We start from the raw sequence: 27,972 nt of genomic DNA, 5'->3' as shown, positions 1-27,972 counted from the left end.
TTCCTTACACTGGCCCCGACCGGGCCCCACTGCCCACCTCTCTCCCTACCTCTCAGTCTCCTCCAACACCCCACTTTGAAATCATCAAACCCCCGGAACACCAGACACACACGCAGCAGAGCAGCACACTGAATGCGTCCGTGAAATCTCGCTGCAGTACTGTAGTCGATGTCTTCGCGAAACGGCGTCGCGCCGAGGGGTGCCGTGAAGCTGGATCGCCCGGCCAATTTCAGAACGTCGTCGTTCAAGTCCAGGCTCCCTCCTTCTCAATCTCCCGGATCCGCCGTGCGCCGGAGCAGCCCGGCGCTGTTTGGCACCGCAGCTTCCAAGGATGACGGAGGTCAGTTTTTGTTTTCCCCAAGTGGGATTCAAATTTTGGGGAAATGGAAACATTAATGCAATTAATCATTTAAATAAATGTTTGAAATGTGGATTATAAGTGGAAAAAATGGATAAATGGAATAAGAAACGCAAATCCAAATGAGGATGAAATTTTGCTTGCATGCCTGTTGATTGTGTGTTTTCGAATCGATTAGTACCCGGAAGAGTTCGAGTAGCTGTAAGATTGCGGCCCAGAAATGCGGAGGAGATGATGGCTGATGCTGATTTTGCTGACTGTGTGGAGTTGCAGCCAGAGGTAATTGCTAATATTTGTTTTTGTTGCGTTTTTCGAAGTTTAATTTTGGGAATGCCGGTGGTTTGTATCTTTTAAAGGTTTTATTTCTGGATTTTTGGTGTTTGTGGGGTACCTATTAGTGTTTGATATTTGTTCTACTTCAACTGCAGCTTAAAAGATTGAAACTTAGAAAGAACAATTGGGATTTGGATACCTATGAGTTTGATGACGTGCTCACGGAGTATGCATCGCAGAAGCGTGTCTATGAAGTTGTTGCCAAGCCTGTCGTGGAGGTTTTGTTCTCTATTATAGTCCTTGTCGTGTTTTCCTACAGTCTTTTATTGACATTGCACAACAACTGAATAGTTGTCTTTTTACCATTGTAGAGTGTTTTAGATGGTTACAATGGCACGGTTATGGCTTACGGTCAGACAGGTACAGGGAAAACATTTACTCTTGGACAGCTTGGAGAAGAAGATACATCTGAGCGTGGAATCATGGTTCGTTCAATGGAGGACATTCTGGCAGATATATCTCCCCAGACTGATTCTATCTCTGTATCGTACCTGCAGGTTGTTACCCTTATACCATTATTGGTTTGATCTTCTTAATGCTCTCTGTTTATATCTGATCGTCATTGTTCAGAAGTTTGACATTCTTACTATCTACCGATTTTTTTTATAGCTTTATATGGAGACCCTACAGGATCTGCTTGATCCGGCAAATGATAATATTCCCATTGTGGAAGATCCAAGAACTGGAGATGTTTCAGTACCTGGGGCCACTATCGTAGAGATAAAAAATCAGCAAAGTTTTCTGGAGTTGTTAAGATGTGGGGAAGCTCACCGTATAGCTGCTAACACAAAATTGAACACTGAATCGTCTCGTAGTCATGCGATTTTGATGGTAGAATAGTTGACTGTCTAGTATCTGTTTATTTTCATTCATGTAGTTAAATTTTTTTTAGTCATGATCACGTCATAGTTTCTTGTTGGTAATCAGGTTGTTTTGGTATAACATAACTGGAATCTTGATGTTTACAAGTGCCTTGGTGCAGGTACAAGTTAAGAGGTCTGTCTTAGGAAGAGAAGATGATGTTGCAAGTGAAAATGGTGACCCTACTCACTTGACCAAGCCTTTCAAGCCACTAGTCCGGAAAAGCAAACTTGTGGTGGTAGATTTGGCAGGTTCTGAACGTATACAAAAATCAGGTGTACATCCCAACTTGTGACCTTTTATCTGTTCAGTAACTGTTATAATACATATGTCATCATGTCTGTGCAGATGTTCATGCATGTTTGTGTATATGTGTGTATCTCACAAGTCATTGTGTGATTTCCTTATCCATATGGAGGCCAGTCCCACTTATGTGGTGAAACTTTTGTTTTTCCTTTATGGCAGGAAGTGAGGGACATATGTTAGAGGAAGCTAAGTGTATCAATCTATCGCTTAGTGCACTAGGGAAGTGCATTAATTCTCTAGCAGAGAATAGTTCTCATGTTCCATTTCGCGATTCAAAGCTTACAAGATTGCTTAAAGATTCGTTTGGAGGTAGGCTGTTTGTCATGTCAATGCAAACTTGTGCTGAGTAGAGTACTTGATATACTAGCCATGAGGCCCATGACTGCCATTGACATGTGAAAACTCATAATATTCGTAGCTTGGTTCATTTTCTTGTTTGTTTAGAATTATTTTCATGTTTGCTAGACGGAATTTTGGTTTTACCATTTGTTTTGACTTCACATTTAATTCAAATTGCAGGATCAGCGAGGACTTCATTAATTGTTACTATTGGACCTTCTCCACGTCATCGGGGAGAGACTACAAGTACCATACTATTTGGACAAAGGGTCAGTTTTTATAGTTGGAGGTCATAAAATTTGAATTAGGAAGCATCTATTATGTGTTTTGTTGTTGATATCATATATACTTTACCAAAATCAAAGCTCATGTTGTTCTACTAATTGGATAAGCTCCTATAAAAGATGGGTAAATTTGAAATGCAACATCGCTATTCATGAATCATGTACTTTGTTCTCACTATCTGTCAACATCCACATTATTCCATTTAATTCATATTCTATCGATAGTAACAGTTATTCTTCAATAATGAAATTTTTTGTCAGTTAATGTTTCTTGATTACTTGGTATATGAATGGATGTGCTATTTTATTATTGGCAGGCTATGAAGGTGGAGAATATGTTGAAAATTAAGGAAGAGTTTGATTACAAAAGTTTGTCAAGAAAACTTGAAGTACAAGTGGACAAGCTTATTGCAGAAAATGAAAGGCAGCATAAAAATTTTGAGGATGAAATTGAAAGAATAAACCTAGAAGCACAAAAACGTGTCTCTGATGTTGAAAGAAACTTTGCTGATGCATTAGAGGTTTGTCTGCTTTTATTTTATTAGTACAGAATGAACTTCACTTTTTTTTATGCTCTATAATTCTTTAAGTGGTCTTGATGGACTTGAAACTATTTTACTACATTTTTTTCTTTAATTGATTCTCTTTATTACTATTTTATTACTTTTTAATACTACCATGCTTCTGACAGAGATTTGGTGATTCAGTAATCATATTGGTGCTACATTTTAAGTGTTTTTTTTTATCCTTTCTGCAGAAGGAGAGGCGAAAATGCCAAATGGATTATATGGAAGCTGTTAAGGAGCTGGAGGAGAAGTTGGTGTCAAATCAGAAGCCAGACCATGAGGGCCTGGTTGATATTAAATGTAACGGAGAGGTAGTCCATTGAATAATCATTTTGTGCTACAATATGTTGTCTTGAAAGCAAGTTCTCAAGTTAATTGTTGGTTTACTAAGAACTCACATTTGACTTAAATATCATCTTGAACTTATGTATCTTTTGCGTATCGACTTTACAATTCCCAAGTGGTCATATTATCTTCTCATTGAGTGAAATTTGTAAAGTAGATTGCCCTATTATGAATGCTTTGTTGAAGTCAATTCACCAGATTTTGCATGTCATCCACCTGTAATTGTTAGAACTATTGGCTTGTCATATATCTGTAAATAACATGATACATATCATGCTTGCAACAAAATATTTGTAACTTATCAGTAGGATGTTTATAAATTTCTGGATTTCTTGAAGTTCGTCAAATTTATTTACTTGAATCTTTTAAAATTCTCTAGTAAAACGTGTTTTCACCTGTTTTGTTCTCTTAAAAAAGTCTCTCTAACCAAAGGCATTTACAAAAGAAAAAAAAAAAGAAAGAGGAACTGAAAATGAAGATTTGAAGTTTGTCAAACCAAGTGCATCCTTACTTTTAGACCACCAAATACATAATATAGTTGATTTGTTTTCCTGTTATTTAGGGGTCCGGGCTTTCTCCTTCTAAGGAAGTGGCTGAGTTACAAGAGTTGCTTCAAAAAGAAATTGACCTCAGAAAGAAGGCTGAGGAGGAGCTGAAAAATCTCAAAAGCCTAGGGCTATATTCACAATCACAAGTATGACTTCTTTCGTAGATTATGTATTGCTAGCATTATTTGGCTCCTCAAAATCCCTAAGCATAGGATTGATATCAATTATGGGATTATTCTTGGTGTACTAGGCTGGTGGAGATGCGGAATTTTTAAAGGTTCATAAACTTCTGGACGAGGAAGCTGAACATAAGAAGAAACTTGAAGAAGAAATAGTAATTTTACGCAGTCAGTTGTTGCAGTCGAATTTTGAAGCTGAGCAGGTATGTAATTCATAGAAATTAACATAAAAGTTTTTCTTCCATGCTAAAGTTATATTTGGTTTGTGAAACTGTAAATAAATGTTATAATTACTTCGTGTACTTTCAACTCAGTGCTGAAAGTATCTAAGCCGTTTGCTTTCACAAACCTAGAAGTTGATTATTCAGTTATCTTTTGTTCATAAAAAATAAAATTGCTTTCTTGGAGTGCTTATATTTGAGAAAGCCTCAGCTGAACATGAATGAACTGTTCGCGTTGGGAATCATATAATGTAACAAGTTCAAGAATTCTTGTCCCACACGTAGGAATTTAATCATTTTTGCTTTTATTCGTATTTATAGATGAGAAGGTGTCTTGATAGAAGCGGGTCTGGAAATGGGTTTACTGGTCTAGATTCTTCTGCACCTTCAGTTAGGCATTCCTATCCCAGAGACACTGGGAATGGACACAAGGCACCAGTTTCCACACTCTTTGAACAAGGTAATGATAAATATTGCATTTTAATGCATAGGCAATATTTGTTCCAACCATTTTAATCCATAGGCATCTCTCATGTTGTTTTTGTCAATCAATGCAACAGTTGGATTGCAAAAGATTTTGTCCTTACTTGAGTCGGATGATGCTAATGTTCGCATTCATGCTGTAAAAGTGGTAGCCAACTTAGCGGCTGAAGGTGTGTAGATGTATATCTGGTGCAATTTTTCTTGTGGCCAATTATTCCATGTCTTCCAATTTCATGTTTTATCTACAGCAATCTTAAGATTTTATTTATTGCAGTACACAAGTTCTTGATCTTTTTCTATTGCATTTCTCCTTTATTTTCCTGTGACCTTTATTCATCTTGTTTATCTCTAATATATAAGTGCATTGGAATGATCAATCCAGTTGGTTGCTTTCATGTTTTCGGTTCTTTAGTTGTAGAATGCAAATACAGAAAAGTAAATTCTTACTTGATTCGGGAGATGTGAATTGTACTCCCATTTGCTAGTGGAGGAACGGCAATGGTTGATACAATTCTTGAAGATAGCCTTATCATTCTTTATTACTTATACACTAAGTTTAATAACTATTATGTTGAAGAATAGGTAATCTGTATGTGGAGTTACTGCTATTTGCTAATCCTTGGCTTTATCCAAAACCACTTTGTCTCTGAATACTGAATGCACAATTGCATTCTTAGGAGACCATTCTTTTTTTCTTTTTATGAAGCTGTATGTTCTTTCTCCAAAACCACTTTTTCTTTTTGGGCCTTGGTTTGATTGTTAAACAAAAGTAATTGAAGTTGCAGTTGCATACTGTGTATACTTTTTTTTTTTGTTTTTTGAAGTTTTAACTTTCAGAGAATTGTTGTGCACTTGTATGTGAAAAGCAGAGGCAAATCAGAAAAGGATAGTTGAAGCTGGTGGTCTTACTTCCTTGCTGATGCTTCTTAGAAGCTTTGAGGACGAAACCGTTCGAAGAGTGGCAGCTGGTGCCATTGCGAATCTTGCAATGAATGGTGAATGCTCAATGATCTATTCTTCTTTCTTAGAGTGCAAGGGCTTTTTCTATAGTTTGAATGTTATTACTTTTGGGTTGAGAAGTATCTGTCTGACTTTCAAAATATTGGTTTTTTTACGTTGCTTCCTCTTTGGAATTGCAGAAGCCAATCAAGAAATTATAATGCAGGAAGGTGGGATTAGTTTGTTAGCAACGACAGCTGCTGATGCTGATGATGCTCAAACCCTACGCATGGTTGCTGGAGCTATTGCTAATTTATGCGGCAATGGTATACTGCGTTGTCTTTTTTTAACTTGTTTTATTATTAGAGCCTTTGCCTTTTCTTTTGGTTATTCATTTCTTTTCTCAGATGGTCTTAAAAGAAAATGTGTATAACTATCGGTAGTAATCGAGCATAAATGGCTTCATTGGCTTATTAGTGCATAATAAAAGTCCTTTTAAAATCTTTGAAGAAGACTCCTCTTTTCTATTTAGTTCTCGGGTTTATTATATATAATTCAAACTTTTTTACCCTAGTCCTTGGAAACATGTCCATTTTCCAATTCTATGCTTCAGAGGAAGGATTTTCTGTTGTTTGTTCTTAAATTTGTCTTCGTTTGCTCTGCATTTTTTTACTAAATTTGAGTATTTAAATCCTGCTTTGTTATTATTTTGTTAATATCCTCAGATAAGCTACAGATGAAGCTAAGGTCTGAAGGTGGTATTAAGGCGTTGCTAGGAATTGTGAGGTGCGGGCATCCTGATGTTCTTTCCCAAGTGGCACGTGGAATTGCTAACTTTGCAAAATGTGAATCACGAGCGTGTACTCAAGGTAAGAGCCTCTGTCAGAAATATTCCATGAACAGTGGGCAATAGTTCCCTCATTATTATGGTGGAATGTCCGATTTAAGATTTTTACGTTTTTGGTGTAATGTCAATATGCCAACCTACTATAGGGATAAAGAATGGAAGATCTTTCTTGATAGAAGATGGTGCACTTCCATGGATTGTACAAAATGCTAATGACGAGGCTGCACCAATCCGGCGCCACATCGAGCTTGCACTCTGTCACTTAGCACAACATGGTAGGTGAATTTGTCTGATCCTAGATAACATCTTTATGTCTTAGACCTTCCACTTATATATATTGGGTATTTAAATCACAGAGGTGAATGCGAAGGACATGATTAGTGGAGGTGCCCTCTGGGAGCTAGTTAGAATTTCTCGAGACTGTTCACGAGAGGACATAAGGAGTCTTGCTCATCGGACTTTGAATTCAAGCCCCACTTTCCGTGCTGAAATGCGACGGTTACGGATAGACTACTGATTAGCAAGCAGTGTGATGGGCTGCTCTGAATATATTATCTCTCCAGTCAATGAGAGATGCGCACACAAATTCGTGATGCTTCTGTATAGCTTGGTCCAGAATTGAGTCCGACTATTGTTACGTGCTAAAAAGGGGCATGACCGGTAGAATTCCTCGCAATTTTTGTGTAAAGTAAGTGAGGTTCAGTTTACGTTCTTGTTTTATAGCTCTTCTCTTTAGCTTAGCGTCTGTTTGTAATCGGTGAAAATGAACAAATGAAGAAGGGAGAGATGTTGCGGCTTAAGGGGGAATCGAGTCCCGTACGGTTGGATAAGGTACATAAGCTCGAAATGGCATCACGCCCATTCGATGTTGTATCGATTTATTCGTATAACCAATGATAATCTTCATTCTTTAGTTTGTTAAACGCTAACTTGTTTAGATTATCAGCTTCTAGTTGTAAAGGTTTGTTCTTCAATGCTCTCATTGAAACCACAAAGGCACAAAGGTAGAATGTGTCGCTTCGGATGCTTCATAACACGCGGTTCCTTTCCTCTAGTCTTATAGTGCAGAATTTATCTAACTACTATAAAATTAGGGTTTCTAAGGATTCTAAGTTGATGCTTTGTTTATGTGGTTCAAGTCTTGTTGAAAACTGAATTTGAATTTTACCGTTGAATGTGAATCGATTATTGCAATTGAGGAGCTCTGTCCAAAAACAGGGCTAAGAGAGGGTTACATTTACCCATGCTCCTTTAGCCAAATAATGGTATGGTGGGTTCCATAAAATTGTAGCTCAGCTATGGGTTGGAGATGAATTTTTAGACAAATTAGACCAATTTTTGGCTTTTGAATATGTAGCTCTTTCCATTGGAGATGGCCCTACGGATTCTAAGTTGATGCTTTGTTTACGTGGTTCAAGTCTTGTTGAAAACTTGATCATCATCTATTAGTGTATAAGTTATAGCTTTGTCTTCCTCTCTCTCTAATGTTACTATTCATGATAGAGGAACAAACCTTAAAAAAGGACATAAGCTTACTTTTCATGAGGTAAAGAAAGCAAACACAAGCCTCTGCATGACACATGGAGTAGATTGCTCTTTGGTATGTTAAAACAATACATGCCAAAGATGTTGTGGCTTATCACATAAACTCAAGAATAAATTCTTGAAGGCCCATTTGTGAATGATTTCGTTTTCTCTTTTTGTGTTTGAGATGTGAGAAAAGTATATAAAAAAATGGACGAATGAAAAAATGGGCGGTGGGAGACAGGTGACATAGGATTGGAAGAACATATTAAAAATGCGAATTCTTATGTGAAAAGTTATTTTACCATAAATAGAATTTGCGTTTTCTATGTCCATTTTTGCCGAGGATAACTTATGGAAAGAGAACAGCAAGACGAGTACAACTCGTAGCTTTGTTGATATAAGTTGGATTTTGACATTTTAATAACGTTTAGTAGGTTAAGAACACCTTTAAGTTTTGAGGTTATTTTTGGAACTTTGTAATTTCCCGTTTCATTTTCCTTCGCAACTAGTTTACTAGGACAATTTAAACAAAATATTATGGTTGTATTTCAATCATTTTATTATCATTACAATTGAAAATCGAGTCGCTCTTAAACTTGTGGTGTTTTAGAATCTTGTCTAAGGGTGTCGATTTGTGATTCCTTGAACCTATAACTTACGTTGTGTTAGTGGGAAAATATTAATAATCTCGATAATTTTTTTGAAGATCCATCTTTTTAAATTAAAATGTGAAGCATGGTGTCTGAAGATAAAAAAAAAAATGTGAAAATTACTTTGAAACACTACTTATAAAATTAAAAAAAAAAAAAAAGGTTTAGTGACTACTTATAATTAATGAGGGGACTTTAGCACCACTTAGGTTTAAATATGGTTTATGGTAAAAGTTGAGGACTTTAAACATCATCATCATCATTATTAAATAATCGGTAGCTCCTCGTAACAGATTGGAACTTGCATGTATCAATATCATTTGGTCCTCAAGAAGTGTCTATCTAGAATAAAATAACAATTCAACACAAGACCCACATTGACCGTTTATCATCATCAATTTTTGGTTGAACGTATCTATCTGTACGCACAATAGTAACTAATTACAAGATTCCAATCAAGATAAACAGTATGTGGAATATTAATGAATTTATCCCTTTTTTTAAAATTCAAGTACGATATTCATTGAATACGAGAGAAAACGTAACAGAGGATAAGATGCATAAACGGACCTCGATAAAAACCTTGCCAAGGTAGTTACAATTCCAATCAAGATAAACGGTATGCGGAGTATTAATGTATTTATCGATATTTTTTTTTGAATTCAAGTACGATATTCATTGAATATGAGAGAAAATGTAATAGAGGATAAGGTGTACAAATGGCCTTGATAAAAACCTTGCCAAGTTAGTTACAAGATTCCAATCAAGATAAACAGTATGTGGAATATTAGTGAATTTATTGTTTCTTATTATTATTATTTTTGAATTTAAGTGCGATATTATGTGGAATATTAGTGAATTTATTGTTTCTTCTTATTATTATTTTTGAATTTAAGTGCGATATTCATTGAATACGGGAGAAAATTTACAAAGTACCAAGGTTCTAAAAGATGTTAGGAGCTAGTTGGGTGGCGGGTTTGGGCTTACCACCTAGGCAGATTTAAGTAAATCTATTATATTTCGTGTAAATAAGTGTCTATTTGTACTTAATATATATATATATATATATATATATATAATTTCATCATGAACTACAAAATAAAATGACATATATGTTATAAAGTATTGGAATATAATAAAAACATTGGGAACAAGGATATAATGTGTGTTCATTTAAGTATGTAACAAATCTTTTACAATTTGTCGAAAAAAATAAAATGCAAAATAAAAGTTATCTATTTTTTGTCTAAGTGAGTCGCGACCTAGGCGGGTCTGGACAGGCTAAGCAGGTGCCTAGGCGATCTAGGCGGGCACCTCAGCCAGTCTAGGTACCCTTTCTTAATTTTCAAACGCCTAGGCATTAATCAGGGCAGTGGCTAGCTGCGTAGCGCCTAGGTGGGGATTTTTAGAACAATTGTACAAATAGAGGATAAGGTGCATAAATGGCCTCGATAAAAATCTTGATAGGGGCTTCAATCCGGTTGAAGGAAAAAAGAGTGTCTCACACAAAAAAACTTAATGGCTAATATTTCCTCTAATAAAAAATCGAAAATTACATTAGGAGGCTCCTCAAACCAAGAAATAGGATGATTTGAAGTTAGGCCTAATCTAGCTAGGCGATGAGCCACCTTAATTATTAGCATCCCTTCGGACGAAAGTATTCTTCCATTGCCCAACATTTTGTAGAATCCTCCGTGCATCTTCCGTGCATTCTCCGTATCATTTCCTTGGTTTACTAAAATTCTTAAGTCGCCGATTTGTTTTAAGAGTTTTTATGTCTCACATGACGACGCAGCACTGGAAACATTAATTTTTATAGATCATCTGCCTCTTTTAGCACTGTCTAGTCTGTCTTGCAAAACATATGATTATTGTTCGTATTTTTATATCTTTGTTTACAAGTATACTCTCCTCTTTGAGTTATATATGTTCTTCATTTTTGTGAATCTTATTTTTGCCCCTTTCATAAAAGAAATATGCCGAATGAGCTAGCAGTAGCAGCCTTGATTATCATAAGCTCATTAATATTATTAAAAAAACGAGCACAATATTCTTTAATAGCATGGGCATGAATTTTTTATGTTTGCATTAACCAATGGTGATGGTCAGTTGGTAGTTCAGAATCAAAGATATAGTGCCTAAAATTACACTGAGTTCAATTAGGAGATGTTATTTTTCATCCACGTACAAACAACGTCCAAGACCTACAACCATTTCCTCTTTAAATTAAGTTTCCTACAAGAGGATATCTCCATCTCTTGTATTGAGTAGCCCATAGGCTTGCTTGTTTTGCCCTCCATCCCGGAGGTGATTGTACTTGGTTGGGTTGATGAAACTCCCTCTTTGATTTGTGATTTTGTTAAAGAGGATATCTCCATCTCTTGTACTGAGTAGTCTTTTTCTGGCTTTGAATGAAATATGTCTTTTATCAGAAAATTGTTTCCTACGATAGCACATATATTAAATCTTTAGCTTGCCCTTGATCTAAGTTGAAGAGAAAATGGCATGCCTGTGTTGCCTAATTAACCAGATACTTGTTAGGAAACCCTAAAAGGTAAAAGCTTATGGGAGATCGATCGATCCAGAAATTATATCAAACGGAATGGAATAGAAACAGGATTAAGCTAATGCACGTATGATATACAAAGAGTCTCTTCTGATGTTGGAGGAGAAGAAGGTGAAAGCCTGCCGTTTTTGTACGTAGTCATGATCAGATTGTATTTCAAAGAATGATCAAGTGATGCTCATCATAATGAAGTGGAAGGGATACACACACACACATGTATGTATATGGGTGGTACTATCCACACACTCCTTTACTTCCGTACATACATCTCAATTTTAGGCCGTCAGATTGAATGAATTGGAAAAAGATTAACTAACAAAAATTAGCAAGATGTTTGTGTGTGGATAAAAAGAGGTGATGGATGGCTCTACCCATGTACACACACACACACACACACACACACACACGAATTTGAATTGTTCCAAGCGTAGTAGGCATGCATGGTCCACCTAATAATCACCCCTCAAATTGTACATGTACAAGGGTAAGAATCATTCATATAACCATAGATAAACTTCCCGCACGAATGCGAATTAAAATACATGCTATATATATTTATTTACTTATAGCTTAGGCTTTTGTGTTGGTATATGCAGTTATAACAATTTTAATATTCGTTGTGCGTGTTATATATATATATATATATATATATATATATATATATATATATTTGCGTGTACAATTTATAAGGGATTTCTGATATTATACATTATATGCAATTTCTTGGCATATATATATAAGATTTGAATACTGATTGTGCACAATCTATATGAGTTGTGTGTGGAATATTATGTAAACACAGATTCCACTTTCGAAGAATCTAAGGTTTATAAATATATATAGGTCATATATATATGAGTTGCACCTTGAAGAAGTTACCTTCCTCATAGAGTTTCTTTTGGGGCATAAAATCAAAACCAGGTTTCTTCCGAAAATCGTCATCAAGAAGAGGGAGAAAAGAAAGGGAAATCAATTAAGCAATATAAAGGGGAGGAGAAATAAGTAGTTGAAGTGAATTAATAAGGGAGAGACAATCTTCATTCTACAAAAATTAGTGAAGGGAATGCTGTATATATATATACAGGGAAGTGTTATTGGCACTAAAAAAATCTCATTCTACACTCCTTTTTCTTTCCTAATATAGAAAGTTTGAAGTGTAGATAGAGATTTTTGGAGTGCTAATAAAAATTATATATATATATAGCAGATAAATAAGGGAGACGTAATTACCTGGTAAATATATAATGTCGACGAAGAAAATGAGACTTGATATCTCTCATCGATGAAGTGCAGAATGGGCCTAGGCAAACGTATTACAATCCAAATAGAGAAGCACAGAGCTAGCTAGGGTTTCGAGGAGCATCCATATTTGATCAGAAAATCAAGCAGAAAACTACAGTTTTTATTTTAAACTTTAATCTCTTAGCTGCTTGATTCGCTCCATTCCTGTACTTCTGTGGAGCCAATGTGAGAGAGAGAGAGAGAGAGAGAGAGAGAGCGAGAGTTTAACGCTTGGTGGAGTTGAGGTCAGTTTGTTCTGGTTGTTGCCTCGAAAAAGAACTTTTACAGAGCGACCCAGTATCCAATGTCCTGCTCGATCGACCACCTCCATAACAAAACCCTAGCTGCTTCTAGGCTAAATAACTCAGTCAGAGATTCTGAGAGAGAAAACAAAAACCCTAAGGCCTTCATTCTATTGAGGAAATTAAAGGACGCTTTCACTAACCTTGAACAGTCACGAACTTAAAAGTTACTGTTACAAAAAACCACTTTAACTTCCACAACAACATCAGTCACTTCTTCAGACAATAACAATGAAGAGAAGAAGAAGAAGAAGAAGAAGAAGAAGAAGAAGAAGAAAATCTGAAGGTGGGTCGTGTAATGATGATTGTTAAAAGTGAAAAAACGGGAACTGTGCTATACGAGAACTGTGAAAACCATCCAATAAAGAACCGTAAAAAAAATAAAAAAAATAAAAAAGAAGAAAAAAAGCATAGGTGAAATAGCTAGAATGCCAACCTTTTTCATAACATATTTGCTGCTGCTTCATCTCTAAGCTATACAGCTACGATCGCTTGCGGTGAACTGAAAGAAACTAATATTCCACTGGTAAAAGTAAACCAAACCCCCACCAAAATACATGGTTTTTGTACATCCAATTCTCAATCCAAACACCTATTGACGATGAATTAATACCATGATCAACTAATCAACATCTTTGATTAACTATTTAATTAAACACCACCTAAATTTTATAAAAGAAGAAAAATGAGCAAAAGCTGTTTAATTTGAAGAGGTAAAAAGGGGGATCCATCCATCTGAAGATTGACAAAAATTAAAACACAAGTGAGCTTCTTTTTTTCTTGCTATTGATTACTCAATCAATAAGGAGGGCGTGCCGTGCCCCAATATGCATCAGCAGGCAATTGGTTTAGCAGACTTTGTGGCATCCCATGAAAAAGCGATGGTGCATTAGGATCTTGCAGTAGTTGCTGTTGTTGTTGTTGTTGCTGCTGTTGCTGCTGAAGTGACTGCTGCTGATGTTCTTGCCCACCAATCCCTGGTGAACCGAGGGACCCTCCGCTTCCTTGTACTTGCCCGGCCACGGCGGGCTCCTCTTCTTCCTCCAGGGGTAGCCTCTCATAAGCCGCATTCCCAAAGGACGCGGCCATGATAACAACCGGCCCCGAGGCCAAGAGTGGACCCACCACACCACCGCCAACGACTTGGCCCTGTCCGCCTGCCAGGTATATGGTCAAGCATGATGCGGCAGGCGGGGCAGGGGGCGGCAAGAAGGACCCTGAAAGGGACAGAATTTCAAACCTGCCGTGTAGAGTGACCACGGCTCCAGGAGAGGCCGGCTGCCTTAAAGTGACATTAGTGACGGTTCCGCTGCCGCTGAGAATGCAAACCCCTCTTTGTCTACGCCTTGCGAAAGTGGAGATACTTTCCATGATGTCGCAGCCGTTGGCTACTTCCATAACGTGGGATCGCAGCGCATTGGCGCTGTCCCGGGTTATGATGATGGGGGGCTTGGCCTTATTCTTGGAGCCGGCGGGACGGCCGCGGGGCCGTCTTGTGATCTCGGCCTCTCCGGCACTGGTGGACCCCAGTTGATCTTTTCCCTCCAGAGAGGTGGTGCCACCCGCGGAGTTCTCGTCTCCGCCGCCGCGATCGCGTTTGATTCCGCGGTTGATTCCGCTGCTGTTTTGTTCGTCCTCGGAATTTTGGTGGTTGAGGTGGTGGGGGTGGAGGTGTTGTTGGAATTGGTGGTGAGGATGTAAGTGAAGATCTCTTGAAAGAAAAGGAGGTGGGATCGGACGACCATGTGCTGCAACTGGATCCATATCTTCTTCTATCCTTCTCAAACCTAGCTAATTAATTTTAGCTCAAGCAGCTAAAGCTTTCTCTCTCTTAACAAATTTGAGAATTGAGAGAGAGAGAGACTTCTTCTTCTTCTTATTCTTCTTCGATCTGTTTCCTTTTTTCTTTGAGAATGAAAAGGGAAAGGGTTTTGTTACCAGAAAATAAAAAAGGGAATGGGTTCTAAATTTTAGGGCAAATAATTACCCACCAAGTACTTAGCTGAAAGAGCTGAAGAAATATCATCAAACCACCTTTCTTCTTCCTTCTAGTTACTTGTTCTTCTCATTCATCATCAGCTCATCTTCTCATCATGTGAAGCCAATTGAAAGTAGTTGGTTTTGATTCAGAGTTTGGGAGAAATTAACAAAGCAATTGAAAGAGAACAAGTGAGAGAGTTGGAAGAACTATCGAGATTGGAATTTGGGCTTTTGCTTTTGATTGAGAAGACTTTTGAGACCTTAGAGAGAGAGAGCGAGAGAGAGAGATTATTGAGTTGTTTGGCCTTGGGCATGTTGTTTTTGTTGATGATGGCAGTGCCTTTGCCTTGCTGGCTTAAATTGTTTTAGGGTTAGGTCAGAGGAATTGAACCGGATCGATGATGTGGTATCATGATCGGTTGATGGATGGCTTTGATTGAATTCATATTTTCTGATAGGTTTTGGATCCTCTTCTTGGTTTTTTGGTAAGACAGCGTGCGCCTGGGCGGGTGTGGGTCCTACCTTCGCCCCCCCCCTCTCTCAGAGAATGATTCTCTATCCTTCTAATCTCTCTATCATTTCATGCCCTTCTATTTGAACGGTCACAGTTAAGTCACGTTAACATCTTATATTGATTTTTTTTATATAGATAATAAGATAAAAAATAATGTGTGAGAGGAGAGACTGAAAGAAGATGAGAATAGAAGGTTAAATAATGGGCGGGTGTAGGTCCTACCTTCGTCCCCCCCTTCTCTCTCAGAGAATGATTCTCTACCCTTCTAATCTCTCTATCATTTCATGTCCTTCTATTTGAACGGTCACAGTTAAGCCACGTTAACATCTTATATTGATTTTTTTTTTATAAAGATAATAAGATAAAAAATAATGTGTGAGAGGAGGGACCGAAAGGAGATGAGAATAGAAGGGTAAATAATTCTCTACCCTCTCTCTCTCCCCTTTGTCTCTTACTCTCCCTCCCTCGGGGGCCCCAACGCCGGGGAACCCCATGCACCCTTTTGTTTCTTCTGAGCTACAAATGAGATGGGAGTCATGAGACTATCACTAATTAATTAGTTAACTATGAGCCCATAGTCTAATCTTCCAGTGATCTCAACTGATCAATATATACTTATTACGTATTTAAAAAGTAAATCATTCGTTTATTATTTGTTTACCAAGTGATGAATTCGTAATTAGAGTATCTCTCCTTCAGCTGAGTTGTAAACTTATAACATCATTTTAATTAGTAATTAGTAATTCAAGAAATTTTGTAGCATTGTTTTCTTTGTTCATTCAAACCTAGATTTTTCAGACGTTAGTTTAGTTAAGTTGACTCGAGAAGTTTGCTTTTCTCCGTACTCAAGTTTAACTTTTTTATTTCTGAGTTTAAATGAATTTAGTGTAGATAATTATATTGTTTGCTCAAAGAAAAAAAAGATAGAACCTTGATTTACTGCTTCCTAATATCATATAATTTTCTTCTTCAAAAATTAATTTTTTTTTCCCTCATAATTTTCTTCTTCAAAAACTAGGAAACATAATAGAATAAGATAACTAGGAAATAAAAGGTTTCCTATTTAAACCAAAATTTGGACTTCTCAGAAAATCACACTTTTGACCGACCAATTCAATTCCGATTTGGTCCCAAAAGGTCTCTTTTGAAAGTTGAAGAAGTCCACAAATCCTCAGAAGGAATCTTCCTCAAAATATGTCATCTTGACCTTCAAAATACCCAAAACGTCCAGAAACGTCAATCTGGGAAAGCTGCGCACTGAGCCTTAATTTTCATCGCCACGGTTAAACGGCTTGGTAGAAAAATTTGAAACTTTGACATAATCATCTTGAAAGACTCACAAGCATCCTCCAATTAGAATCATCCCAAAATTCATCCGTTTGATTACTTTTTGCTCCAGACGAAGTCAAATGTCCTACATTGAAAATATATAACAAAATATCAAAATTCTACCAAAATAACCAATAAATTATAAGGAAAACTAATGAAAATGACTTGAAAACTTTGAGTTTTAACGATAAGGACAAAATAAAAGATAAAGTGAATAGTAACATGATTGACTTTTAGTGTAAAAATGTAGTTTTTCGTTAAAGTGAATAATACCATGAACTTTTCGTTAAAATTCCCTAAATTATAACTAAAAATAAAATAAAATATATGGTATAATATGGACTCATCAAATACCAAGATTTAAACTCATATTACTGCACAGCTATAAGCTTTTCGTGTATAATTGGGTCTTACAAACTGAAGATAACAGACATATCTTTCTGCTTAGTGCAGTCTGCAATCTGCATGCCTTCGCTATTATAATATATATATATATATATATATGTATATATCACCCTCGCTGATCGATGCAGAAATTAATTAATACGGATCAGAAACACATGCCCTATACTATACAAATTAACTAGCTTTCTTATATGAGTTCTTGCCTTTGTAGCCGTCAACCAAAATTTCTACATATTTTGAGCTTTTGAAGCTTAGCTAGCTAAACTTTGAGAAAAGAATTCATGGCATAAATTCTTTTATATTTATCTATCTTATTCCGTGAATCTAAGTATCAATCTCATATAGAAAAAAGAAGAAACGTTACATGTGTTTATAAGTAATTCATATACTTTTTGTATTGCTAATTGATTTTATGATGGAACCTCAATTTTCTTTATGGTATCAAATCGGGCTGTCCTATGTGTGAAGTTCAACGACCACACGTGCTTCACATCATCCAATTTATGTTGTTTATGTATTTGGCTTAAAAATTCATCACATGTAATGGGTGTGTGAGGATGTGTAGGCAAAGAGTCTCACATCAGTTAAAAGAGAAACCTTGCATGACTTATAAGAGGTTGGGTTATTTTTCATATTACCAAGTGTTTTATGGTAGAACTTCAACTTTTTTCATGATATCAGAGCACGCTGTCCTGCATGTGAAACTCAACAGCCACACGTGCTCCACGTCACCTCATTTACGTCACACGTGAGGGAGCGTGTTGAGAGGGAATCCTACGTCCAAGAAATGAGGGACCTTACATGTCCTTATAAGTAAATTGACTATCCATCATATTGCTAATTAATTTTATAGTGAAACCTCAGTTCTCTTCACTAAATAGATGTAACTAAACCTAACTTAGTCATGGAAGTTTCAAAAGTTTTTCTCAACTAAAAACATCCTTCATAACACAAATTTTCTTGTATTTATCTCTCTTATTCCATCAGGACAGACGTAAAGTAAAAAATTTTCGTTTTCCGGAGTATATGTAAGTAACAAAACGCAGCAAAAACCCAAGAGCTTACACGAACCCTTTGCACTAGCAGCTGCAGGCAGCAGTTCCATAATTTTTTAGTCAGAATATGGAAAACTAGGGGAGCACTGCATCTGCATGTGAGTCTGTGAGCCCGTAATTTCACTGGAAGAAGTAGGGGTGGATTTGTCATTTCAGCGAGGTCTCGTGGGAAACTGGAGTGGGGCCGACGGAGGGCAGTTGGAACTTGGGGGTCAGCCGTGGGGTGGAGTCAGTGCGTGTCTTGAGGGCGACTACTCTCGTTCTTTTCAAGTTTGTGGGGGTGCACCGGCCGTTCGCTTGTTTCTCTTGCATTTACTTTCTGATTTGTGTGACGTGGCTCTTTCCCGCTTACTTTCTGATTTGTATCAGCTGCTAATGTTAATGAGATTTTAAGTAAAACTCATTGTTTGTGAGATTGAAAAGATTAAAAGATAAATTATACTCCCTACCCTGTAAAAAAAATTAAAAATGAATAGAAATCATGTTTTCTTTTCATAAAAAATATAAACATATTGTATACATACATACATAACATTCACCACAATTAACGAAACCATTATTGTACCATAAAATATTTGAAAGATTCTTCAAGTAAGAGAAAAATAATCTAAACTTTAGACCTGCATGTTGAATTATTCTTTTATAGGTATAGAGTCAATCATTTTTTTTCCTCCAATGCACAGAGACTCAAACCCCAACTTTACAAATTGTTTAACTTTCGTTTATCTTTATTTATTTTTATTGACAAGATTTGAGCTAGTTTTTGTATAATAAAATAATTTTTTTTAATGAATATTTGGCCTAAAAGAGTTCAATTTTTTTGTTAGTTCTCTTTTCCTATTGTGGTCTGCGCCACACGGGATCACCAGTTCATGAAGTTCTACTTGCAAAGCTCACGAGGCTCTGGACAAAAACATCTGGAGAGGTTCTCAATCTCTATGAATCAACCCAACTGCTTTTCAGCATAAATCCAATTGCTCTTTAGCAAAACCTCTAGCTCTTTAGCTACAATTTCAAAGCCTTCGTTCGAAGTAAACATTGCCTACGATCCTTGTGATCTAAGATTTTTACAACTCTGCCACCATATGGTTTGATTCTGTTGACGTGCAATTTCAGCCACCTTGATTTCCTCTATGAGGCACATGTTTTCTATTAAGTCCAGTTCGAACTCAGTGGTTTGGTGGACTCTTCTAGCATTTCCTCGCCCTTCATGACCTGAACCTTGCTTGCTTTCTTTACATTTTCAGTCTATTTACATTTTAAGTCATGTAGTTTGACTCATCAATAGATTTACTTTTGTAAATGTCTTTCATCTCAACTTCATCATGAAATGTAACATTTTTTTCTCATTTTAGTTTCTATTTCTCTTTCATTTACTTTTTAGGCAAATACACACAAACTTATATGGATTTTAAGTCATCGTCCACTCAAGGCACATAAAAAACTTAACCAAACCACTGTCCCCTTGGTGCACAATCATTTGTTATGAAGTCAATTTTACGCACAAAGCTCACACACACTCAAACACTTGTTAGCAGCCTCCAATAATGGAATGCCTATTTTCTCTTTTTCTTGAGCTATCTCGTGGCACCGTGACCGGTTGGGTTAGCTTTTTGGTAGGAAATGTGGTAGTAGAATTGCTAGAGTTCCTTTGCAACGGGTTCAAAAACTAAACCTCCCTTCTTCGGCCCAAACCGAGATGGTGCAATACGTATGACTACTTGTGAAGTAACATGACGAAAAAAAAACACTCGAGACAAATAGGTGTTGAACCCAGTCGAAACTCTGTCTGAATTTTGACATCAACACCAACAATAGGAAAAACGTGTTGAACCCAATTTTTGGCATTCATGCATATCTCAATGAACTGTAACCTTAAATGTTTGTTAACTACATTACATGTGTTGAATTTGTAATTTTATAAAAAGTCCAAATCCTCATTTGTCAACTAAATGATTTATTAAGACTTGCAAATCAATTTGCCATTAGTGGAATCGATAGATGAATACAAAACAACCAACAGTTGATGAAGAAAATGGATAAGAAAGGTTAGTAATGAACCGTTGAATATGTCGGCAAGTTGCGAGGGTCTCACTAACTTACGTAAGCATCCAACTCACGCGCACGTGGATGTTCAAAGTCTCGCTTGCTTGAACTTCAAATTCTCTCCCTGAAAACAAGGGAACTAATTAACCCTTCCAACCAAAGTCATGTCCCATTGTTTCATGCTTCTCGACATCTATACAAAAAGTACAACTCATGCAAATAAGTTTCCTTTTTTTCTTTTCTTTTCTTTTCTTTTCTTGTGTTTAATTAATTTTTCAAAATTAATAATTTTTTTTTTCAAGTACACAAAAAAGAAGAAGAGAAAAATCCTAATCACCAAGGCAATACAACACTTGCTGACAACTAATATTTTGGAGGAAAAAATTAGCAATAATTAACTAGAATCGATTAGTGAGTAGCATTTAATGGAAGCGATGTCATTTGGACTGAGCTCATTGTTGATGATCACAAAAGTGTGGAAAGCCATATATAGATTATAAGGGGTTTTATTATATAAATATTTAAAAACAAAATGTATGTGTTTTGATTTTTGGTGCGAAATAATTCTGTTCGACTAATGAATAATGACTCATATATGTTATGGCTGCAGCAGTATACCAAATATAAGAAGGGGAGATTCGAACATAAATGATATGGAGACAATTTGACTTCATTGCCCATGGTACTTGGTGTAGGTTGAAAGGCAAACCACAGCGTGTGGGCACGAACGAGAGAGAGAGAGAGAGAGAGAGAGAGAGAGAGAGAGAGAGAGAGGGGTGGTGGTGACTGCTGACATTGACAGAGTGATGGCCGAGCGAGGCAACCAAGAGGGCGGCCTTTCTGTGTGCTAAGAGGTCGAATGGAATGAAAGCTCTTTGTTTTGTTGGGTTTTACGATACGATTATTGGTTTTCTTTGTCTTGCATGGTTTGAGAGAGGGATATAAGAATTTTTTTTTTTTTACCCGAAATATAAAATAGTATATCAAGTGTTCTTGTAAATGTTAATGTTGATATGTATTATTCTAGAGTATATTTGGTAATATTTCTTCACTTATTTAATAACAGTTTTGATTGTTTTGTGTTTGGAAAACATTGATGGCGCGTTTACTAATCCGTAATCAAATTGAGAGGAATTGAATTGAGGAGAAATAGAAATGAGGTGGAATCAGAATCAGATTCCTTTTGAAGTTGTTTACTAAAACTGTCTGGAATCAGAGTAGGAATGACATTGATGCATATAACTGTTTACTAATTCACATGAATCGGAATGAAAACTATTATGATTACCAAAATACCCCTGGTTTAATTAATCTATTTTATATACTAATTATTTTTAGTAAATATTTCATTCTTTTTTTTTTTTTTTAGAAGAGAGAACCATTATTATTTTTTATTTTTTTTAGTAAAACTTCTATTATTTTATTTTTTGGATTTTTTAGTGGAATTCTCGTGCTTATCTACTAACCTAGAACACATTGTCCTCATCCAAATTGGCATTATCTAGAACCCGCAACCCCGAGAATTCACCTCCTACATCTTCTTGTTCGGAGAGATCACCTCCTACCGCGGAATTCTCGTGCTCATAGCCTCATCCCGGCGGAGAGATCACCTCCTACCACTTCTTCTTCGACGACGTGTGGGCGTCAGAGCCTGTGCCTCAGTGTGGGACTCCGCAACCCTGAGCTCCAATTCGGGTCTTTCTCACCTGAACCCACTCTTCCTCGGCCTCTCTGGTACCACTCTCTTCTCCATCACTTCTGTTTCCTTTTGTTGCCGAATTTTCTGTTATTATCAATGGTGGCAACTGGGTTCGGATTTTCTGAAGATTTGATTTTTTTTTCTTTGGGTATGCTTGCCATTTTTTGGTTGATTTTGCTGTGCCGAATCCTATGGAGGAGGACGTGGAGGATTTTGAGGTGGTGGAGCGAGAGGAGGCGGCAGAGCTGCAAAGAGCTGCTGGAGAGGATGGCGGAGGACAACGAGAAGATGGAAAGGAGTATTGAAGGTGCAGGGCATTTTGGGAAGGAAAATTTGATTCAGGATGGAGCCTTCTCCCCGGAATCCAAATACTACCTTCTTCTAGGTAATCCAATTCCGACAATATCAGGAGATGAATTCCTGATTTTACGTGGGACCCGCATAACTGTTCATTCCGCTTAAGTTAGTAAATGGAGGAATAATCAGGAATGGGAAATGATTCCCATTTCACCATATCCTTTCCCCATAGTTAAACACGCCATGAAAATTATATCGACGAAAAGAGAGGAGTAAGTAGACATGCACCAGAGATTGAAGTATGGGGTTTCACTGTCTCCCATAAATCGAAATCCCCTATTGATTCACACAATTTAAAGAAACAATTTTGATATCAAAATGTAGTGTTTCTTTCTTATATTCGGTATTACAATGTATAACAAAGCAATAATCACTAGTAAATGGTGGATCTTACTAGTTACTATTGAAGTATATAGCAATGATGAGATTCAAATTTTGTTAATATACTATTGAGATTGAAATATATCATATACTTACCTCAGAAAATTGAAACAAAATTAGCAAAATAAGGCGCTCGGAAATGTATGAACTGAAACAAAGTTTGGTGTGGTGCATGTCCTCAGACAATTCCTTTCTACTGGTTTATTGTTAGAGGCTAATTAACTGGTGAGACCTCTTAGGAGAATTCATCGTGTAACCAAAACTTGTAGCTAAATACTATTTTAACGCTGCAAGGATTTTTTTTGGTATTTTCACAACTTTTGTCATGACTGTTAGGGTGTTTGTTTTTTTTTGGGGCATAAATGGAGGTTTGTAAAACGTCAAGGGGTATTGGTCATTTTCAAACCTAAGAGGGTTTTGTGAAAACATGAAATGCCTCAAAGAATATACGTGCAACTAACCCCAGTGACAAAAAATAAAAAATGTAGCTTATATATTAAGCATTACTATGTTATCAGTATTACAAGAAAAAGTGATATTTTGCCACTATTTTTAATGTAATATATCGAGTATCGACAAGAAGTTAAATTCATTCAACTTACCACGAGACTACTCTTCCATAGTTGTGCTTTGACTTTTTTTTGTCGAAACATAGTCGATTTAATTATTTGAACTCACAAGACCTTACACGGAGTGTTCCGATTTCGGATTTTGGCATTGTAAATAGATATGACATTAATTGTTACATTTGGGGCAGGAGCATGACAATTCCTTTTAATATTATTCATGATATAAAATAATAAGAAAAACCAATATATCCAACTTAAGACTTGCATTTTCATTTTATTATGAATGAGATTTTTGTATAGAGGTTAATTTGCACTTTCATCTTATAATTCTCTCTGTACTCTACCAAACCATTTCCTTCTTATAATTTCTTCAACTCAAGGCCGTCAAAATTTTAGGGCCCGTTTGGTATCCTATTAAAAAAAATTTCTCATTTTTAAAAAAATTTCTTAAGACCATTTCTTAGGAACAATTTTTAATAAGACTCAAAAATTTGTTTGGTATAAAATTCAAATTGTTTTTGTATTCACTATTAAAAAAAGAAAAAAAAATGCAACCATCAACTTATTGGTGGAGCTGACAGAGGTAAGGGAGGATCTAGCGTGAGAGTAGGAAAAGAGGAGAGAGATATCAAAAGATAGGAGAGAGAGAGAGGATCTGGCATTAGGGTCAAGAGAAATGAGAGAAAGAAGAGATCAGAAGAGATGAGAGAGTGAAGAGATAGGATGTGGAGAGAGAGAGAGAGAGTAGGAAAAGAGGAGAGAGATATCAAAAGATAGGAGAGAGAGAGAGGATCTGGCATTAGGGTCAAGAGAAATGAGAGAAAGAAGAGATCAGAAGAGATGAGAGAGTGAAGAGATAGGATGTGGGGAGAGAGAGAGAGAGAGAGAGAGAGAGAGAGAGTGGAGAGTGTTGAGTTTGAAAACTCTAAAAACTGACTATTTGTGTTTCAATATATAGAGTAAATTGTAGTAATGGTCACTCAACTTTAATCAAATTGGAACAATGGTTTCTCAATTAAAAATCTATTACCATTGGTCTCTCAACTCATCAAAATATGTAGCTATGGTAGTTTTCGTCAACTTCGTCAAAATTTTTTCAAAATGGGTTATGTTGAAAGGACCATTGATACAATTGGGGTTTCTCAACTCATTAGAACCTGTAGCTATGGTCTTTTTTGTCAACTTCGTCAGAAAATTTTGTCAAAATGGGTTATGTTGGAAGAATCATAGCTACAATTGGGTTAAAGTTGACGGGTCATTGCTCCAACTGGATTAAAGTTGAGAGACCAATGGTAATGAATTTTTAGGTGAGGAACCATAGTTACACATTTTGATGAGTTGAGAGACCAATGGTAATGAATTTTTAGTTTGGAGACCGTCGCTCCAATTGAGTTAAAGTTAAGAGATCATTGCTACAATTTACTCCAATATATAAGCTATTTTTTCGAGTTGGTTTTGATTTTTCTAAAAAGTCCTACTAAACAAAGATTCTTGGCTTGAAACTCAAAAATTGTTTGTGTCAAATAAATTGAATAGAAAACTTCATTTTAATCCTTGATAAAGATGACTTTTAGATTAAAATCATGAGTAAGGTCAAAAATCTAATTTTAGTCCCTTGATACATTAAGAACCTCATTTATTAATTATATTTTGTTTTTTTTAAAATTATTTCTCTTTTTCTTCTTAATTTTTAATGTATTAATTTTATTTTATTATAATTTTCATTTCATTTATCGTAATATATTTTGTTGTAAACATTTAGATAAACTAATTTTTGTTATACAATATATTTCGATGTACTTTGTCTTCTTCATTTAGGTACATTAAATTCATTATAATAGATTTAGGTGCATACACTTGGATACACATATTTTGGTACATACATTTCAATACAAGCATTTAGGTACATTAATTCAATATAATACATTTCGGTGCATACATTTTGGTATACACATTTTGTGACATCCCACATCGCCCAGGGGAGTGATCCTTAAATGTATCCCATCCCTACCTAGCACGAGGCCTTTTGGGAGCTCACTGGCTTCGGGTTCCGTAGGAACTCCGAAGTTAAGCGAGAAGAGGGCTTGAGCAATCCCATGATGGGTGACCCACTGGGAAGTTGCTCGTGAGTTCCCAAAAACAAAACTGTGAGGGAATGGTAAGCCCAAAGAGGACAATATCGTGCTACAATGGTGGAGCGGGCTCGGGAAGTGATCCGCCCCGGGCCGGGATGTGACAATTTGGTATCAGAGCCTAACCCTGGTCGCGAGTGTGCCGACGAGGACGTCGGGCCCCTAAGGGGGGTGGATTGTGACATCCCACATCGCCCAGGGGAGTGATCCTTAAATGTATATTCCCATCCCTACCTAGCACGAGGCCTTTTGGGAGCTTACTGGCTTCGGGTTCCATGGGAACTCCGAAGTTAAGCGAGTAGCGCATGAGAGCATTCCCAGGATGGGTGACCCACTGGGAAGTTGCTCGTGAGTTTCCAAAAACAAAACTATGAGGGAATGGTAAGCCCAAAGCGGACAATATCATGCTACGGTGGTGGAGTCGGGCCCGAGAAGTGATCCGCCCGTGCTGGGATGTGACACATTTAGGTACATTAATTTAATATAATAAATTTCGGTGTGTATATTTCGATACATAAATTTTGGGTACTAACATTTATATACATTAGTTCAATATAATACATTTCGGTACACACATTTAGGTACATTAATTGAGTCTTTCAAGTTTGAAGAATGTTAAATAAAATTAATAAATTAAAAAACTCTTTTTTGGTCAAAAAATAAATTAAATTTTATATATTAATAAATTTAAATATTTAATGGGAGACATCAAATAAAATGCTCATTAATTATTTTGAATTAAGGACGGATCTAGGGATTATAATTAATATGTAATCTAACACAAGATTTATTTTAAATTTCAATCTTTTTGAAAGATTAAAGTTAAAAAACCCCTAAATTGAATTCAAGTTGAAAACCAAAAATGTCGTTAAATTTTTTTCACAATCCTAATTACTTAAAGTTGAAACATATGACACTCATGAATCCATAACTTGTTTAAAAAAAAAAAATCAATATACTTTACGTGTGTGGATACAAGCTGTCATTCTAACACTAAATAAGATTATAAGTTATAAATTATATCAACGCCCAAGCTGGTTCTACTTGTTGACAGAGAGAAAAAGAAAGAGACAGATCAGAAAATAAACAGAGAAAATAAGGTTTCTTTGGCCAAAGGAAAATCTAAATGGGTCTCCCCTGTAATAAAAAATTTGGCCAAGCGCCCTCTCTCTCTTTCTCTAAGAAGAAAGCAAAGGACCACCTTAATATTAGAAAATACCTATTTGATAATTTGCCTTCCAAATTTGTATAGAGCTACCAAATTTTTCTCTAAATTTTAATTTAGCTAATTTACCTCTTGAATTTATAAATAGCCAATTTCCTCTCGGTGTTAAATTTTGAAAATTTTCATCCAATTTTCTATCCATGTTGGTCATATTGAACAACAATATCTTGGAGTATCATTGAAGATTGCTTGTCTTCCTTAGTTATAGGAATAAATTGATCCGTGTAAATCACGTATTAATATTTATAGTTGACTTCCTAGAATAGCCTCATGTATTATTGTATAAATCTTGTACTCCATGTAAAGCAGAATTCGAATGAAATAGAACTACCATTATTATCTTCCTTGCTTATCCTAAACCCTAGAGATCCGAAACCCTAGCAGCTTTATTTTTTTAACATGGTATCAGAGCACTGTTTTTGGTGACTCTGAATACCCAAAGCTTCTGCACCTTAAACAAACAGTACTATCATCATGAGTGAATCAGTAGCCAATCCAAAACCAACTGAGATGGCTATATCTCGAACCCATTCGTATTACATCCCTCTGATCAACCTGGGAATTGTTTTTTTTGCTTCTTTTTTATAATCTTTATATGCGCCTATATACGCTTATTCAGTAAGAACTTACGTAGAACTAGATAACTATAGAACAAAAAGAGGCACTAATTTGAATCAAATCATGTTTTGCAAGTACAGTTTACTAAAGCATATAATCATAGCAATTGTACATTAGATGTATTTCGTTGTCAACTTTTCTTGATCCATGCATGGTACACACACACACACACACACACACACATATATATATATATCCTTAATAACAGTACTTATTTTGTTGTTTTATTGTATAATGATTTTTAAGGAATTGTGTCATAATATAGCCAAGAGTAGTTGGTGCAAGACCAAGATTCTAGGGTTCATACGTGAAGGGCAACCAAGTCCAAAAGTAGCGTTCCGTTCACGGGGTTGATTGAAACAAAATTTCAATCACAAAATTAAGAAATGATTTTTTTTGTTGAATTTAGTGACCATATGAGATGAAGTTTTAAGTCTTCAAGAAAGAAACAGTCTTCCCTTTAAGAGGGTAAAGTAGAAGAAATGGAAGAAATGATGCTATGCTTTATGTCATTATTTAAGTTGATGGATATTTTTAAAAAAACATTTTCTTCACTTATTTAATAATATATGATATATCATCCCATGTAACGGATACATTGAAAAATCTTTCGAAGAAATGAATGTAATTAGGGAGCTTAGAAACCTGTACTAGTTACTGTGCCCTAGCTAAGCTTTGGAGCAGCGCAGCAATAATACTGTGATCCTTATCTTAATCAACTCGATCC

General features: G+C 36.1%; 2 protein-coding genes across 2 annotated transcripts; one reads left to right on the top strand and one right to left on the bottom strand.

The window, feature by feature from the left end:
* Window positions 1-10: 10 nt before the first annotated feature.
* On the top strand, window positions 11-7,532 carry LOC103967703 (kinesin-like protein KIN-UB). Its single transcript, XM_009380996.3, has 19 exons — window positions 11-340; window positions 537-637; window positions 787-909; window positions 1,003-1,188; window positions 1,301-1,522; window positions 1,674-1,827; window positions 2,018-2,167; window positions 2,378-2,466; window positions 2,799-3,002; window positions 3,239-3,358; window positions 3,955-4,086; window positions 4,191-4,322; window positions 4,662-4,800; window positions 4,901-4,993; window positions 5,693-5,818; window positions 5,963-6,088; window positions 6,488-6,631; window positions 6,756-6,884; window positions 6,966-7,532. The coding sequence occupies exons 1-19, from the start codon at window positions 169-171 to the stop codon at window positions 7,124-7,126; spliced, it is 2,703 nt and encodes a 900-aa protein (XP_009379271.2). The 5' UTR covers window positions 11-168; the 3' UTR covers window positions 7,127-7,532.
* Window positions 7,533-13,355: 5,823 nt separating this feature from the next.
* LOC103967702 (AT-hook motif nuclear-localized protein 22) lies at window positions 13,356-15,190 on the bottom strand. The gene has a single exon (XM_009380994.3). It carries the CDS (start codon window positions 14,697-14,699, stop codon window positions 13,734-13,736), a length of 966 nt encoding a protein of 321 aa, XP_009379269.2. The 5' UTR covers window positions 14,700-15,190; the 3' UTR covers window positions 13,356-13,733.
* Window positions 15,191-27,972: the final 12,782 nt, after the last annotated feature.

Source organism: the organism of the source record quoted next, unplaced genomic scaffold, assembly GCF_019419815.1.
Source record: "Pyrus x bretschneideri cultivar Hongxiangsu unplaced genomic scaffold, Pyrus_bretschneideri_v1 Contig8, whole genome shotgun sequence".
Lineage (NCBI taxonomy): Eukaryota > Viridiplantae > Streptophyta > Magnoliopsida > Rosales > Rosaceae > Pyrus > Pyrus x bretschneideri.
This window is presented reverse-complemented; position numbering and strand designations above follow the sequence as displayed.